The 13,967-nt window shown below is 40.4% G+C and overlaps 1 protein-coding gene and 1 long non-coding RNA gene across 2 annotated transcripts in view; both read left to right on the top strand.

Moving 5' to 3' along the window:
* ANKH (ANKH inorganic pyrophosphate transport regulator) overlaps window positions 1-13,967 on the top strand; it is a 102,579-nt gene that overhangs the window by 45,348 nt on the left and 43,264 nt on the right. Inside the window, exon 2 of the mRNA XM_086898158.1 lies at window positions 10,505-10,721. Coding sequence (XP_086754284.1) covers window positions 10,505-10,721 — 217 coding nt within the window. The remainder of the gene's footprint in view (window positions 1-10,504; window positions 10,722-13,967) is intronic.
* Window positions 11,536-13,215, top strand: LOC147655615 (uncharacterized). Its single transcript, XR_015289372.1, has 2 exons — window positions 11,536-11,616; window positions 13,064-13,215. It is a non-coding gene; the product is annotated as an uncharacterized LOC147655615 (long non-coding RNA).

Below are 13,967 nucleotides of genomic sequence, written 5' to 3'. Positions count from 1 at the left end.
AGGTATTAGGCAATGCATGGTTGCCAGGCATTTGAAGATTACTCCAGTGGATCCCTGTCTTTGTGGTCTGTGTGTGCCAGTATATTCAGAAAGAATGCTTTTTTGACTCCCTCTATAAACTTACGTGTTACCAAGAGCTACAGTGGAAAAGTTTGAAGCGTTGATACATTTTGCATGTCTCCCCTTTTTCATTAAATCCAGTAAGGACAGAGCATATCTAGCTTGATTGCATTTCAAATGGACTGGTATTTCACCTTATTTCCATTGTCATTGGAACCCATTTATTATAAGAGCATCAGTTTGGCTCCCAGCTGCCATGAGATAACATAAGCAGCAGTAATCAGGTTCTCCCATGGCATCCCACTCTTCTAGGTCAGAAGGGTATTTCAGCCTTGCTTGTGTAGAAATATTACTTTGCTTCCCCTTGTGAAAGGCAGGGTGTTTAAAAAAGAGTGCATGATTTCTAGAGAAACTTCTTTGTGCTCCATATGCCACTGTCTGGAAGAAGCTATGTGTAGTAATTTCATTGTGGGTTGACTTGTTGACTTTGTATCATTGGATACTGAGAGAACCAGCAGAGCTATTTTTAAAAGGAAATGTTAAGCAATCCTGTCAACAACACCTGCAGGAACTAGGGTGTCCAAGGTTCTCAAAACTTAGGTTGAGGACAGAGAAGGCTAGATTTTCTGAGGGAAAATTTTACTTTGGGGAAAGACTACCTCTTCTCCTTTCTGTCTTCCTCCATCCCATGTCTTTTCCATTTACTTACTTACCTGCTTTCCATTTATTTTAAACAGATACATTAGGTTAAATTCTAGAGACAGAATTAGTGGTTTAGTGAGACTGTCACTTCCTGCAGATACTGAAGTATCAGAAAGTTCTGTAAGAACTGGAAATACTTTAAATGTGTTTTGTGTTAGCTTTAGAGAAATGGAACCACAGCCACTATCCACAGTTTGTTTTCAAGTCCACTGAGTAACTTTAATCTTATCCTAATAAAGCTGCTACAAAAAATAAGGATGGAAGAGAAAAAAAAAACAAAAAACAAAACCAGATAAAAATGAAAGGTTTTCCTACTGTTGTAGACTTTATTTATGATGGGTGTGTCCAGCAGAGGAAACACCAAGTTTGTATTTAGGCTGGTGATCTGGGTGCCTTCTATTTGTCGCTTCTAAGCAATTAAGACATGAGCTATTCTGGCAGCTCTACACTTGCAGTCACAGGCACTCACACCTAACAAACTCAGCTTTGTGTAGGCCAAACTGCGCTGTGCCCAGCCGGCAGCGTGCTGGAGGGAACAGCAGCTGCTTAATGACAGCCCTTAACCAGCCGTGCTCCCTGCTCCTGACACAACAGCTGAGGAAAATATCTCACCTCAAATATGTTCTGCTCGGCTGAAGATGGGCTAAGTTCTGGAATGTAAGTAGCAGGTCCATGCTGGGCCACATGGGCAGATAAATGCTTCAAGAGTAAGCTAATGGACAGCAGATAATTGCATGGTGCACTAAGTACGTGCAAAGGTGGGGCTGTACTGCGTGTTTGGGGACAGCTGGTCAAGCTCCAGCATCCAAAGTCAGGCACAGAAGCCTTGTTTGATGGTTATGTGTATTTTTTGTAATCCCAGAAGCTTTGACTTGTATTTTATAGATTGTCCAGGGTTTTTTGGCATAGTGAAGTACTTAGGCTTCTTCCCAAGCCCAGTCATTGGACAAGTGAAGAATTTAATGCATTTGCTCAGCAGGCACTTTACCTCTCCTGTCTGCAGTGAGAGAGAGAACGTTTACGTATGCTGAATGAATGCAGACTTGCTTTCGTTTGCTTTAGCCTTTCATCATGTGCAGGAAATGTTCATTAAATAGCAGAAACTCAGTTGCTTTATAGATTTTGCCTAGCTCCACTGACAGCAAAGGAGTTGGAGTTTGTGAGGTACACTTACTTGTGACAAGAGAAATACTTTGCCCTTTGTTTTGAGCAAATATAGGTAGTGTTCTTGTCTCTTGGTTCCTTAAGGACTTGAACCTGTGTGGTCTCTGCTGTGAGTTGATGCTTGACCTTCACTGCTCTAAGCTTAATGCCTGGGAGCACACAGCACAGCTGAAATATAAGCAAGATTCCTGTGCAGTTAAAGTAGTTAACAAGTTTTACTGAACCTGTGCAACTCATATTTTGGAGGTGCTTGGCAAGTTCTGGTCTGGTTTAAAAGCATTTTTAATAGCTTCTGCAAATTTCAGAAATTTTCACCAAATGCTTTATGCATCACAATTTTTTATGACTTGAAAAATTTAAGGAAAAGGTTTTAAAAAATCTACAAGGCCAGGGACAAATGCCATTAATTTTCCATAATCCTTCAGCTGGCACAAGTATTTTTGTAGGAATGTTGAAGTACTTGCTTGGATTTATTTTGTTCTTCTATAAGAGTATTTTTTAAGGGAAAAAAATGGATTTACACTACATACAGGATCTTGTAATTGTGAGTATCAGGTGACCTTAAGTGAAAAAATATGACTTAAGAAAGCTGCTTATGTGAAAGCAGAGACCTGGCTTCATTTGCAAGGCATGAACGTAGAAATACTAAAGAAACATACAGCATCCAAATTACTGAAAAATACTGAACAAGAGGGGTGAAAATTAAAAGACAAGTGGAGCTAGGTAATTTCTTACCATGAGGTAAAAACATCGGTGAGTTAATGTGGAGGACAAGATCTTTGGTGAAAGTGAGGAGAAGTGGCACTGAATGATGAAACAAAAGATCTTCCAGGAAAAGAAAGGAACACGTGGAGTTAGGCTGATGAAGCTTTAATGTGCAAGGGAGGCAGATGTGCATCTTCATATGCCAGTTTTGGTGACATAATAAAGTTCAGGATGAGAGTGACCTCTCAGGTGGTTGTTTAGGGGAGGTGAGGGGTCTCCACAACATCTCCCAGATGTTCAGCCTGGGGCAGCGATCTAAGTGGCCTCCAGGGCCCCTTCTAACCTGAACCTGTCCATACACTTTGGAGCCTAGTGAGGTGTAATCATGGAGAAAATGGCACTCTCCATTTCAGGATGAGAGAGTCATGAGCAGTATTTCAGCAGAGACTGAGTTAGTGCTAATAAAAAGGCAATATGCCAGAGTTGTGAGAGACTGACAGGGGCAGACTGACCTGTGTTGATTAGATTTACTGGGTGCATACAAACAAGTCTTATAACAATCCTTGCAGAAATGTAATTTATAAACATGAGAAAAAGTGATTTTATGAAATGTGCAACTGATAGTTAATCAGCTTACTTTTTACTTTGGGGATATAATGTTCAGGAGAGAATAGAGCGTATTTCTGTGGGTAATTAAAAACAAGAGGGAACAGTGCTGTAGATACTGTATCATTTGTGATTAAGGCAAATATTCTTTGTGTGTAGATCCATATGATATGCATCTGTATCCTCCCCAGTGTTTTCTAGCACTTAAAAGTAATCAAAGTGGAATTTGGTGAAGAACTGATAGCTATTCCACTGGGCATTCTAAAGAGACAGGGAACCAACCATCTCCTAGTTTTCTATGTCTCAGTTTATGTCTCTGTTTTATTTGTCTGTCCTCCTAGACTTAGAAACAAAAACACCTTTTGAGAGGAGAATGAGTCTTTGGCATGAAGAAGATGTGAAGACAAATAACCCCAGCTCAGAGTTTGCCATGTTTATGCAACGTAATCCCAAATGCTTCTCACCTTTGCGGATTAGCTCCAGGGAAATCTGAATGGAAAGCTTGCACACTGCTTTGGGAACAAAGCATTCCCTTGCATGTTTCCCCTTGAATACATTTTGGACAATTGATTAGCATCAGTCAGAGGATACCAGGAAAGTCACAATGCAGAGGAATATCTCTGAGGTTGCTTTTGTCCTGTTCCCCTGGAAGCCCTACTTGCCTAAAAAAGGCCAGGAAAAGTTAAAGCTTATGGTCTTACCTCAGGAGTCATGTTTCTCTGCAGACATCAGTGGAAATGGCAGTGGTTTAGGTCTCCTTCATGCTGGTGTCAGGCATCCATGTTCCACACAAGGGTGTGTGTGTCCTGAAGGGCTTCCCACTGTCATGGCTCATAGCTCTCTTGGCTTTGGGATCAGTGTTCTCCACATCCCACAGGGAGGCAACCATCTGCAGCAGCTGATTCACCTCTCCAAGATTGCTCCCTGTCATAAATATTCTGGAACTTTATCAAATGTAATTTGAAGTGAGCCACTTCTGGCTTCAGTGTCTGGTTTCTTTCCTGTGGTCCTGCACCACTATGATCTGTGGTTTGTGTATTATTCTTTGCCTCATTGTGCTGTAATGTGTTGTTCATGAATCTACACACAGGCAGTAGGTGCTCTAGGGTAGTGTGCCATAGCTGCTTCTCCAGCTCCCAGACGTGTCCTCCTGTGCCTTAATTTTTGCAGTGGGAAGGGTTTTCCATTTTCACTGAGGTGACTGTTGCCACTGCTGCTCTAGTTATTCCTGCACCTCTTGGCTGTGCCTATTTAAAGCTGCAGTTCCCTGATGCATCCCAGGTCAAGTGAAAGCTGCAAGTGCTCTAGAACTATGTTATTTTTGATTTAAGGTATTTATTTAAACTTCTTTCAGGCACACACAGTTCATTGGATAGCAAGTGGCTAGTGTCAACAAGTAAAACTGAGATCCTGATCATGGTCACAGAGTAACAGGCATTTGTGTTAGAGTAAAAACCTGCAAAAATGTTCATTCTTGCTTTTCTTTGCTACTCAGGAAGGTGAATGGGGAAAAAGTTGCAACCCATGGCATTCTAGTTTTCATGGCTTGTTTGTTGTTTCACAGGGTATATGAGCTTTCTTCTTCTAGGCCACATTCTCATTATTTAAGCAGGCAGAGTAAATTGGATTAATGATGTTTCGTACACTAATTTCTTTTATAGATATAATGTGACACTTTCCCTGCAGTGTGAATTAAAAAGCAGCAAGCAGCTGAAGAATTTCTGCTCTCATTTTCAGGTCAGTCCTAATGCTCTTCCAAGGACATCCTCTCTAGACACAGGATCCATACCACAAGGATGTCAAGGTGTTCCTCTTTCAGGACAGGCATTTTTTCTTCCATCAGGTGGGGTTCAGAGCTCTGGTCTCTTGCTGAGGACTGGAATCGTTTCTGTGGGTGGAACCAATGCCAGCACCTCGAGCATTGTGGACAGGGGTAACTGGAGGTTCTCCCACCAGTTAGTGATGGAGCAGGGGGAAAGTGAAGGGTTTTAACAGTGGGCTAACAATAATTGACCTCAGATGGCATTTGAGACATCTGACACGTGAACTACAACGGATGCTGACCCAAAATTAGAGATACTGAATCAGGGTAAAAGCGTTGCAGAATTAAACAAAACAAACTGCCCCCAGAAAGACCCAGAAGAATGAACACTCTTCAGTCATAATTTTCAAGATACAAGGTCCGACTCCCTCTACTTTTGCAGGGCCCTCTTCATACAGTATTTTTAGGCAATCTTCTTGAGCCTGAATAAATACGTGTGTGTTATTTTTCCCCAGTTTTCTCTCACTTCTATACCTGTGTCCACGGAAGACTTACTCAGACTTGTTTATCTCAGATTGTCTATGGGGGCTCCTGAGTTTATGAGAAACCCATCCAGAAGCAGAGATGCAGCTGCAGTAGTGCTCAGGTAGCACCAACACAGTGATCCCATTATGCAGTGTTTTCAGGGCATCAGATGTGTCAGGTGTCGTCTGTGTTTCTGGCAGCACAGCTCCTGCAGTGCTGACCACAGGAGGCAGAACAGCCAGAGCCAGCTGGTACATTTGATGCTGAAGATTTCAGTGTGATAGGGTTTAGTAAATGAAAACTCAGCCAGGAGTCATCAGTAGAGAGATTATTTGTCACAGGAGATACAGTGTCCCCTACATCAGCTTGATCTTTAGCTGGATACTTAGGTTCTCTTCTGTTTTCTTAGGGAATACCAGGTAGGAAGAAAGATGCGTGCTGGGAAGGGTAACACGTTACAAATGTTTGCTGAACCAAACATATATCTGACCAAGATACTGTCAAATTGAGCAGGTTTTTGATGTTGCCTGTAAGTAAATAGCTAGCCTGAACAGACTTGAAAACATCTCAGGCAGAATCCCAGTTTCAAACAAGCTGTAGGAGCATGCCAGCTTCTAGTGTGTCACATTCTGTTTTTCTGGGATAAGCAAAATTGAGCATTGACAGAAATTACATTTCTTGGATTTTACGTCCTCCTGTTTAAAGCACATACACTGGGGTCAAGTATTGACTGCACAGTCAGTATTTAACTTCAAATGAAGTAGAAAATGTTACATAGTTAGATACAGACTAGTAAAATATAGGTATTAATCAGTTTTAAAAACAGAAGAAAACTTGTACAATAGATGTTGCTTTCTTGGTGGACTTGTAATTTTTTTTTTTTATACCTCTAAACCAATACAAAGTGAAATATCAGTCATCCAGTAGTCTCTGGGAAGGGAGGATCATGTGAGTAATGGTCAAACTCTATCCAGCCAGTTTAAGAGACAGCCTTTGAATTTTTGGCAACAGAGGCGTGTAGCCCTAGATTAGAACCAAACCTTTTCTGCCAACATTAGTGAATAGTGCTAAAAGTTCATGCAAAATAGGACAAGTTAGACCTTTGACATTTTTCTCACAACTGTTGCGTTTCAAATCACTGCCTTTGCATGCAAACATTTGATGGATTCATCCATTATACATGTCCTAGAAATTTGATTGATGTCTCACATGTTCCTTCTAAGAGGCTAAAGCCAGCTGCATTATCCAATTGTAAAGGTGTGGTTAGTGGCTTGCAATGCTGTTAAGTGTATTTGATATTCCTCTGACTTGAATCTCTTGGATAGGAATTTAAAATGCTTGTCCTCTCTGATTTTAGTGAACATTAAATGTGACAAAATCACACTAATGTCAAAAAGCACAGAATTATTAATTAAAAAAAAGTTCAAAGTTGTTAGCTGATCCTTAGTAAAGATTTAATCTTTCTAGGGATAACAAATATGTTATAGAAGACATTTCATACAAGTAAGTGTGTATCTTGGTGCCTGCCTTTTTGAGAAATATTTTAGCAATGTGAGTTACTGCAACTAACTTTTCCATGTGTCTACCAGACTGTGCTCTGCCAGGAAGTGTTCTGTGGGTTTTTTCCTGTTATTTCTAGAAGAAGTGTCAGCAATATCTATGGCTTTGTTTTAATCACATTTGATGAATTACACTTTACTGTGACATTTTCACCTGCTACTGTATTAGATTAGTGGTTCATTAAGAGCTCAGGTGAAGGTGATGTCACCAACAGTCTGTCTTCGAGCATCTGGATTGCCTAGTTATCCCATCTAATATGGTATGAATAAGTCAAGTTCAAGGTAGGATGACACCTGAAATGCGTATGATCAAGCTAACATAATGTGTTAAATATTGTCATGAATATTATTGCTGCCTAGTTCTGTGTGACTACACTGACAAGCTACACAAATCTTTGTAGAGGTATGCTTTCTTGTGATACAGATGCTACTGATGAACTTTCATTATTGATTTCTGTTCACACAAAAAGTGTTCAAAATAGAGTCAGATTAAAAAATGGCAGCCTTGCCCTGATTTATATTGCCTTCCTTTATGACAGATTTAATTGGAAATCTAACAGGAAATTAGACTGGAAGATTGCCAACTGCATGGCTGGCATACCATGAAAGATCAAGTGTCTGTGTCTTTCATACTGCACACCAAAGCAGCTTTATCAGTTATCTGGGATTTCTTATTAATTTTAAGATATCAAATATGACATCAACAGCTTCAGCAGCAAAAATATTTGGAAGTACATAGGTAGAAAAACTATATGAGTTTTCATAGGGAGTTTAACAATTGAGGATGAAGAGTCTTATATTGTCATCTTAAAGTGAAAAGGGAAAAGGCTACAGAAGCTAAGCCATCCCTAAACACATCCCTATTGACTGTTCATTTCCTAAGGATCTTTCCAAAGAAGCATTTAGAAGGATTGCTTTTTCAGGGCTAGCCTCTGGAGTATTTCATCATGTCAGCCACACATTCCACAGGAGTAAAAATTAATGGCAACATATCTCTTGCAAAAGTCCCTTTTGGGTTTTGCCGGTTTACCTTACCTGATACACAGGGTGTCCCCAGGGAAGATTACTCAGAAGTTATCTACTTGGCCATCATTTGTTCATTCAAAAGAGATCACTAAAACCAGAGGGGGTGAGAAAGAGGAGTTCTCGAGTCTTTCTGTCTGTCCTACTTAGATGGAAAAACTTAGTTACCCCAGGGCCAGAGTCATATGGAGCTGTTTTTACTGGCATGAAGTCTGTACTAGGCAAAGATTTCTCCCTCTGCAGAGGGATCATAGTGCCATGCCTTTTGACAAAAAGTTATTTCTTAAAGCCATGATTATCCCATGACCTTGTCAGAAGTGAATTACCATCCTTCACAGACTTCGGTATTTTGTAGTTGTACAAGGCAGGAAGGAAGCACTTGTGCTTGTGAAACTGCTGGAAATAATTCAGCTGTTTACATGTAATGAGAAGCTTTTAAACTAGCCTGCCTGATACTGGTTAGCTGTTTCTCTTTAAATTGAAGCCACCAGAAATATTTCATTCTTGACAGAAGAAAAAAGAGGGGAAGAGCCATGATCAAGGAACCTTTTATTTGGCATAATTTAAGGCCATTTGTCTATTACTGGCAACAGCAATTGGGAGATTTGGCATCTTTTTAGCAATTTTAAATTAGAAGATTGTATCTCTGTATACACCTTGAAACTGATCACTTTACCATCACAAGTATCATCAGAAAAGACAACTACACTTGACCATTCATTTCGGAAGCCACAGTCTTTCACAAATTGTTTGAATACAGTTCTGTGCATACACTAGTGCTTTTGGCATCAACATATTTAATATAATTTGAACTGATATAAATACAATAGATGGAATTATCTATATCCCAGGAAAAGTTACATATAGCATCTGCAGGTATTCCATATTTAACACATAGTGTTTTCAGGGAGGAACAAACTGGAGCAAGACAGATGAAAACATTTGGAGCCCCAGGCATTCCAGTCAGGGCACATTAAAAGAGAGGGATTTGGCAGGTATCAAAGGTGGAGGAGTTAGTACTTTCTACAGCTTTTTCCATATTGACAGTGCAGCTTTATTTTCAAAAATTAAGAATGTCTTATAGAAAGAGTGGGAAAGAACAGTAGGAAAAATTCTCATTTCTACTTCAGAGGTGCAAGTTCTTTTCAAGGCAACAGGAATTGCTTGCTTGTATGATCTTTGGAAGGGAAAATAAAGTCAAATAACTGCAACAAAAAGCTTATGCTTACATTTCAAATGGAAAGACTTCACCACAATTACCTGATGATAGTCTAGCTGTTTTTTTCATTCAGATAAGGTGGAATTAGAACTGTATGAGTGAGGTTTGGGTGGTGGCTTGGCGAGATTTTCCTGGTTGTCCTGATTGCTGCGGCCCTGTCAGCACACATCAGCTGTAACCCATAGGAACTAAATGCTTGTTAAAACAAATCATATTTCATCCTTCATGCTTTTTGAATCTAATACTGTTTTAACAGGTTGCTGGGTGTACCACATGATTGATGCTGTCACTCTGCAGATAAAATTTATCATTCTGTCATTTTTATTCAATACTTTAGAAGCACTTTGGTTCAAGCTGGAATCTGAAGGAATGTTACACATCTTTTTTACAGCTCGTCTCAGTTATAAAAATAATCCATCTAATTCTCGGTGGTTAATTGGCAGATATTTCCTAAACACAGACCTAGAATAAATTAGTTAGTTTCACCTGAATATGTCTTGCAAGATACGTGCTGTATTTCTTTTTAAATTTCCTGCAAAGGGATATAAATGAATACGGTATCAAATACAAGCAAACAAATTTGTATATACACAAATATGAGTATGTCAGCTAAATGAAAGGAGATTTAAAGTTATGTTGAATCCCATGCATATTTGGCCTCATTTCATAATGAAAGTCATAGACTAATATCAGCTATTCACAACAATTGCATTGGGTTACATGGGAAAAGTTTTTTAGCTCCTCAATTTTGAGCATATACCAGAGCTTTTACCTGTAAAAATGACCTGCAAGGACTGTGCTCTGTTGAAATCATGGCTGAAACCTCAGAGCAGTATTTCAGTGGTTTTGTATTATCCATGACTATTAACAGGTCATAAAATTATTCTAAAAAGGAAAGAGACTGACTTCTGGTATGGGAGAAGTTCCATTATATACTTCAGAAACAGATACTAACCTTACCTTCAAGTCTACTTGACTTGAATTTAGTCTATATTAAATTATTTTGCCTGTGTCACAGGTCACAAGTTACTGCTGCTGAATCCAGGGAAATAAAGTCCAGCTTGGGATGAAAACAATGACAGTTAAACTTGCTTCTTCCTTCAAAAACCAGATGCAGGAAATGGTGTTTGGTACCCTTCCACATGTGCTACATCATTTGCTCTTTCTGTGTTCCCACAGGCCTTGAATAGGGGCATCGCTGCTGTCAAGGAAGATGCTGTGGAAATGTTAGCCAGCTATGGGCTGGCATACTCCCTGATGAAGTTCTTCACGGGTCCGATGAGTGACTTCAAAAATGTAGGTCTGGTGTTTGTGAACAGCAAGAGAGACAGGACCAAAGCAGTTTTGTGCATGGTTGTGGCTGGCGCTGTAGCTGCTGTATTTCATACCTTAATAGGTAAGGTCACGTATAGTTAATATGACTTTTAATTTGTTTCCCTCACCGACTCTCCAAACTCCTTAAGCTGCAGGCTTAATATTTCATTTGTAAGTACGACAGGAGATGCAGAAGAGATGAGTTCTCTTGGGCTGGTATCATGCCCATCCACGCAATTTTATTGCTTTTTAAACGGGTTATTAAAGAGCAGATTCCACACACAGGTCTCTCCTGCCTGGAAACAAAACATGCTACTGATCTCTTTCTGTCAGGTGTATGAGCAAAACTTTGATGACCTGAAGCTGATAGCTCAGTGTTACTGTTAGGTAGTGATGATCAGCTAGCAGTATCTGCTGGGTTGGCTTGGCAGGACTTTAAACTGTGCTTGATAGGGCTGTTTGTCAGTTCTTGGTGGCATTGTTGGTGTACTCCCTCTGTACCTATTCCTTTGCTACTTACCTCACAGTACAAAACTCTCAGCAGGCAGGTGCCAGCATCGTCATTAAAATACCAGTTAGTACTCACTACTGCTGCTAGGCATCATCCACTTCTGTTGAATAATTAATCTATGAGGAAGAGGTTACCAAGAGCAATTTATACCAAACTGAGACCAACTCCCTGAGTGTACTCTGAAGCAAAGAAAAGACACAAGCAGACATAAACTGAATATTAAAAAATGGCAGCCACAGGATTTGACAGTTTTTGAGAGCCTAGAAAAATGGGATATCAACTCAAGCATCAGCCACAGCAATAAAAGCCATTTAACTCGGAAGACCTTTAACATCATTCTCTCCAAGAAGTCCACAAGATTCTCTGCACCTTCTGGCTAACTCTACAGAGCTGAAACCTCTGGACTGTAGCAACGAGGAACAGGAGATTCTGGAGGAAGAAGCAGAGAGTACACTGCATTGAGCAGGTAAAATCCTAACAGGCTGAGAGTTGTAAAGGGTGGGAGGGAGGAGATAATGTGACAGCCTATGGAGGCATGTGTTAGTTGACAGGCAGTAGGGCTGGATTGGATCACCACCAGTAGGGTGTCATTCGATCACAGAAAAATGGGAAATGCCAGTGTAATGTCCTGAACTGCTGTGAAATCTCAGAATGGCCTCAAAGGGAGGCAGCATCCATTGTCAGGCTGTTAGTATCTCAAGAGCAACATGTGCTGCAGTTCATCGTATTGAATAGAAAGGAGTAGAGTAGAGTAGAATAAGAATAGGAATAGGAATAGGAATAGGAATAGGAATAGAATAGAATAGAATAGAATAGAATAGAATAGAATAGAATAGAATAGAATAGAATAGAATAGAATAGAACAGAACAGAACAGAACAGAACTATTTCAGTTTCTGCCTGAGTAGGTACAAGATTCATCTGGTAAATACAAATGCCCCCAACTCTTACCCTTTAACAGGCTATATTCACCAGTTCTGTGTGCCTTCCAAGCACTACAGTTTGTTTTGACCATCATATCTCCTATTCCACCACTGATATGTGATCCCTGTGCTGTTTAGCTTTGCTCTGTGTTGCAGTCATAAAAATGCTTACAGTAATGGCTCACTAGCCACTAGCAACAGTGTGCCAGGGATAAGGTGTTGCTAATTTTATAAGCTGAAGCCATGCATTCAAGTTAATTTAATTCACTGATTTCGATTGGTCACTTCCTAAATATGTTTACATTTGACAGTGTTTTATTGAGTCACTGTTATAAATTTTGGCCCATTTGGCTCTCATATTTCTTTGCTTGGAATGTTTCTTCAGCCCCCAGAGCTGCTCTTCTAGTTGCTCACTTGCTTTTGTGCCAGTGCTGGTCAAAGTTTTTGCCTTTGCCAGCTGGATAAAAAGTTATTTTCTAGTCATCCAGTTTTTTATTTTAAGCTAGCATAGATTTTAAGAAAGTTTTAAGTATAACTATCAGATTTCCAGGTGAAAAACATAACTGGATTTTCTGTGTGGGACTTCTTATTGAAAGGAGGTGTTTGGAACAATGTTTGGAAAACCTGTCAGCTAAGTTTTGTGCCTTTGCCTGGAAGTAGCGCCCTGCTGAGTTCGGAGCCTCTGAAATGCACTCTGAAGATACTGGGAAAAAAAAGAAGGCTGTGCTTACCATGCTTTAAAGTCCTGAATTAAAGGGCTGCACACAATCTTTCAGCTTTTTATGGTGACAGACTGCAAAATATTTTTTTGTGTTTTAACTTGTCTATGCCTGAAAATATGCAAAGGCCACAGCAGAGACTGGCAGAGCGCCCGGGGGAATGGAGTTAGTCAGATTCTAGCACCAATTGCCTGGGTGATATTGCTAAATTTTATGTTCCAAGTATCCTTTGAACGTGTTTCAAGTCCTGATTATTTTGCTCTGACCTACAGATACGCAGCCTGCCTAGCAGGAAGAAGAAAAGGAGTCCAGTGACAGGCAGCCTCCAAGGACCTGCAAGTACTCCTCAGCAGCTGCAAGCCTGTCACAGCCTATCTACAAGATACAGGTCACTGATGCTTGGTGGATGAAAAAGAGAAACAAATAGCACTTAGGGGACTGAATTTTTTCCACATGCCATAAATATAGGGCTAAGGAAGATGACATGTCTATCTGCCATGGACTGTCAAAGCCCAGGAAGAAACAGAAAATAAAAAGCCCAATGAAATAAGGAGTACCTAAAGTCAAAAGGAAGAAAACAAGTGGTCGTAGAAACACAGTGACCACAATGAATCACCACATTTCCAGCTGTAATAGACACGATTTGCAGTCTACACACACAGCTCCTCACAAGCAGCAGCCTCTACTCATGGAAAATATCAAACCAGACCATTTCACCCACCTGACTCATGCTTCATTGCTTCAGCACCAGCTCCCCACTGCTGCTTCTCCAGTGGAGCTCACACAATCGTCTGTGCCAGTGGCTGGCTGAGCTAAACCACTTGAACTCACAGCTGCAAGCTCTGGGTCCCACAGTCATCACCCAAACACGTCCTTAAGAAGGTCTCCAAAGTCCTCACCAGCAGCTCCTGTCACTCCCCCTGTACAGATAGCAGTAACTACCAAGTTGGCCAAAGGAATTCAAAACCATATTCTCATCCCAATTCCAACACTGCTGTAAACCTTGTCAGTGCAGTGTTCCTGGATTGGCTGTTTCAGGTGTGATCTGAAGTAGAGTGTAGAATTCTGCCTTCCTTCCCTTGGGCTACTTTGAGGGCAGCTACTGCCACCAGTTAGTTTCCTGGTGGGAAGTTCAGTATGGAGCCAGGATCTAAAGTGTCTTGTTACTTCAGAGAT

This window comes from Cyanistes caeruleus, chromosome 1, assembly GCF_971803275.1.
Source record: "Cyanistes caeruleus chromosome 1, bCyaCae1.hap1.1, whole genome shotgun sequence".
NCBI lineage: Eukaryota > Metazoa > Chordata > Aves > Passeriformes > Paridae > Cyanistes > Cyanistes caeruleus.
Note: the sequence above shows the minus strand (reverse complement) of the source record. Positions and strands in the feature narration are given on the sequence as shown.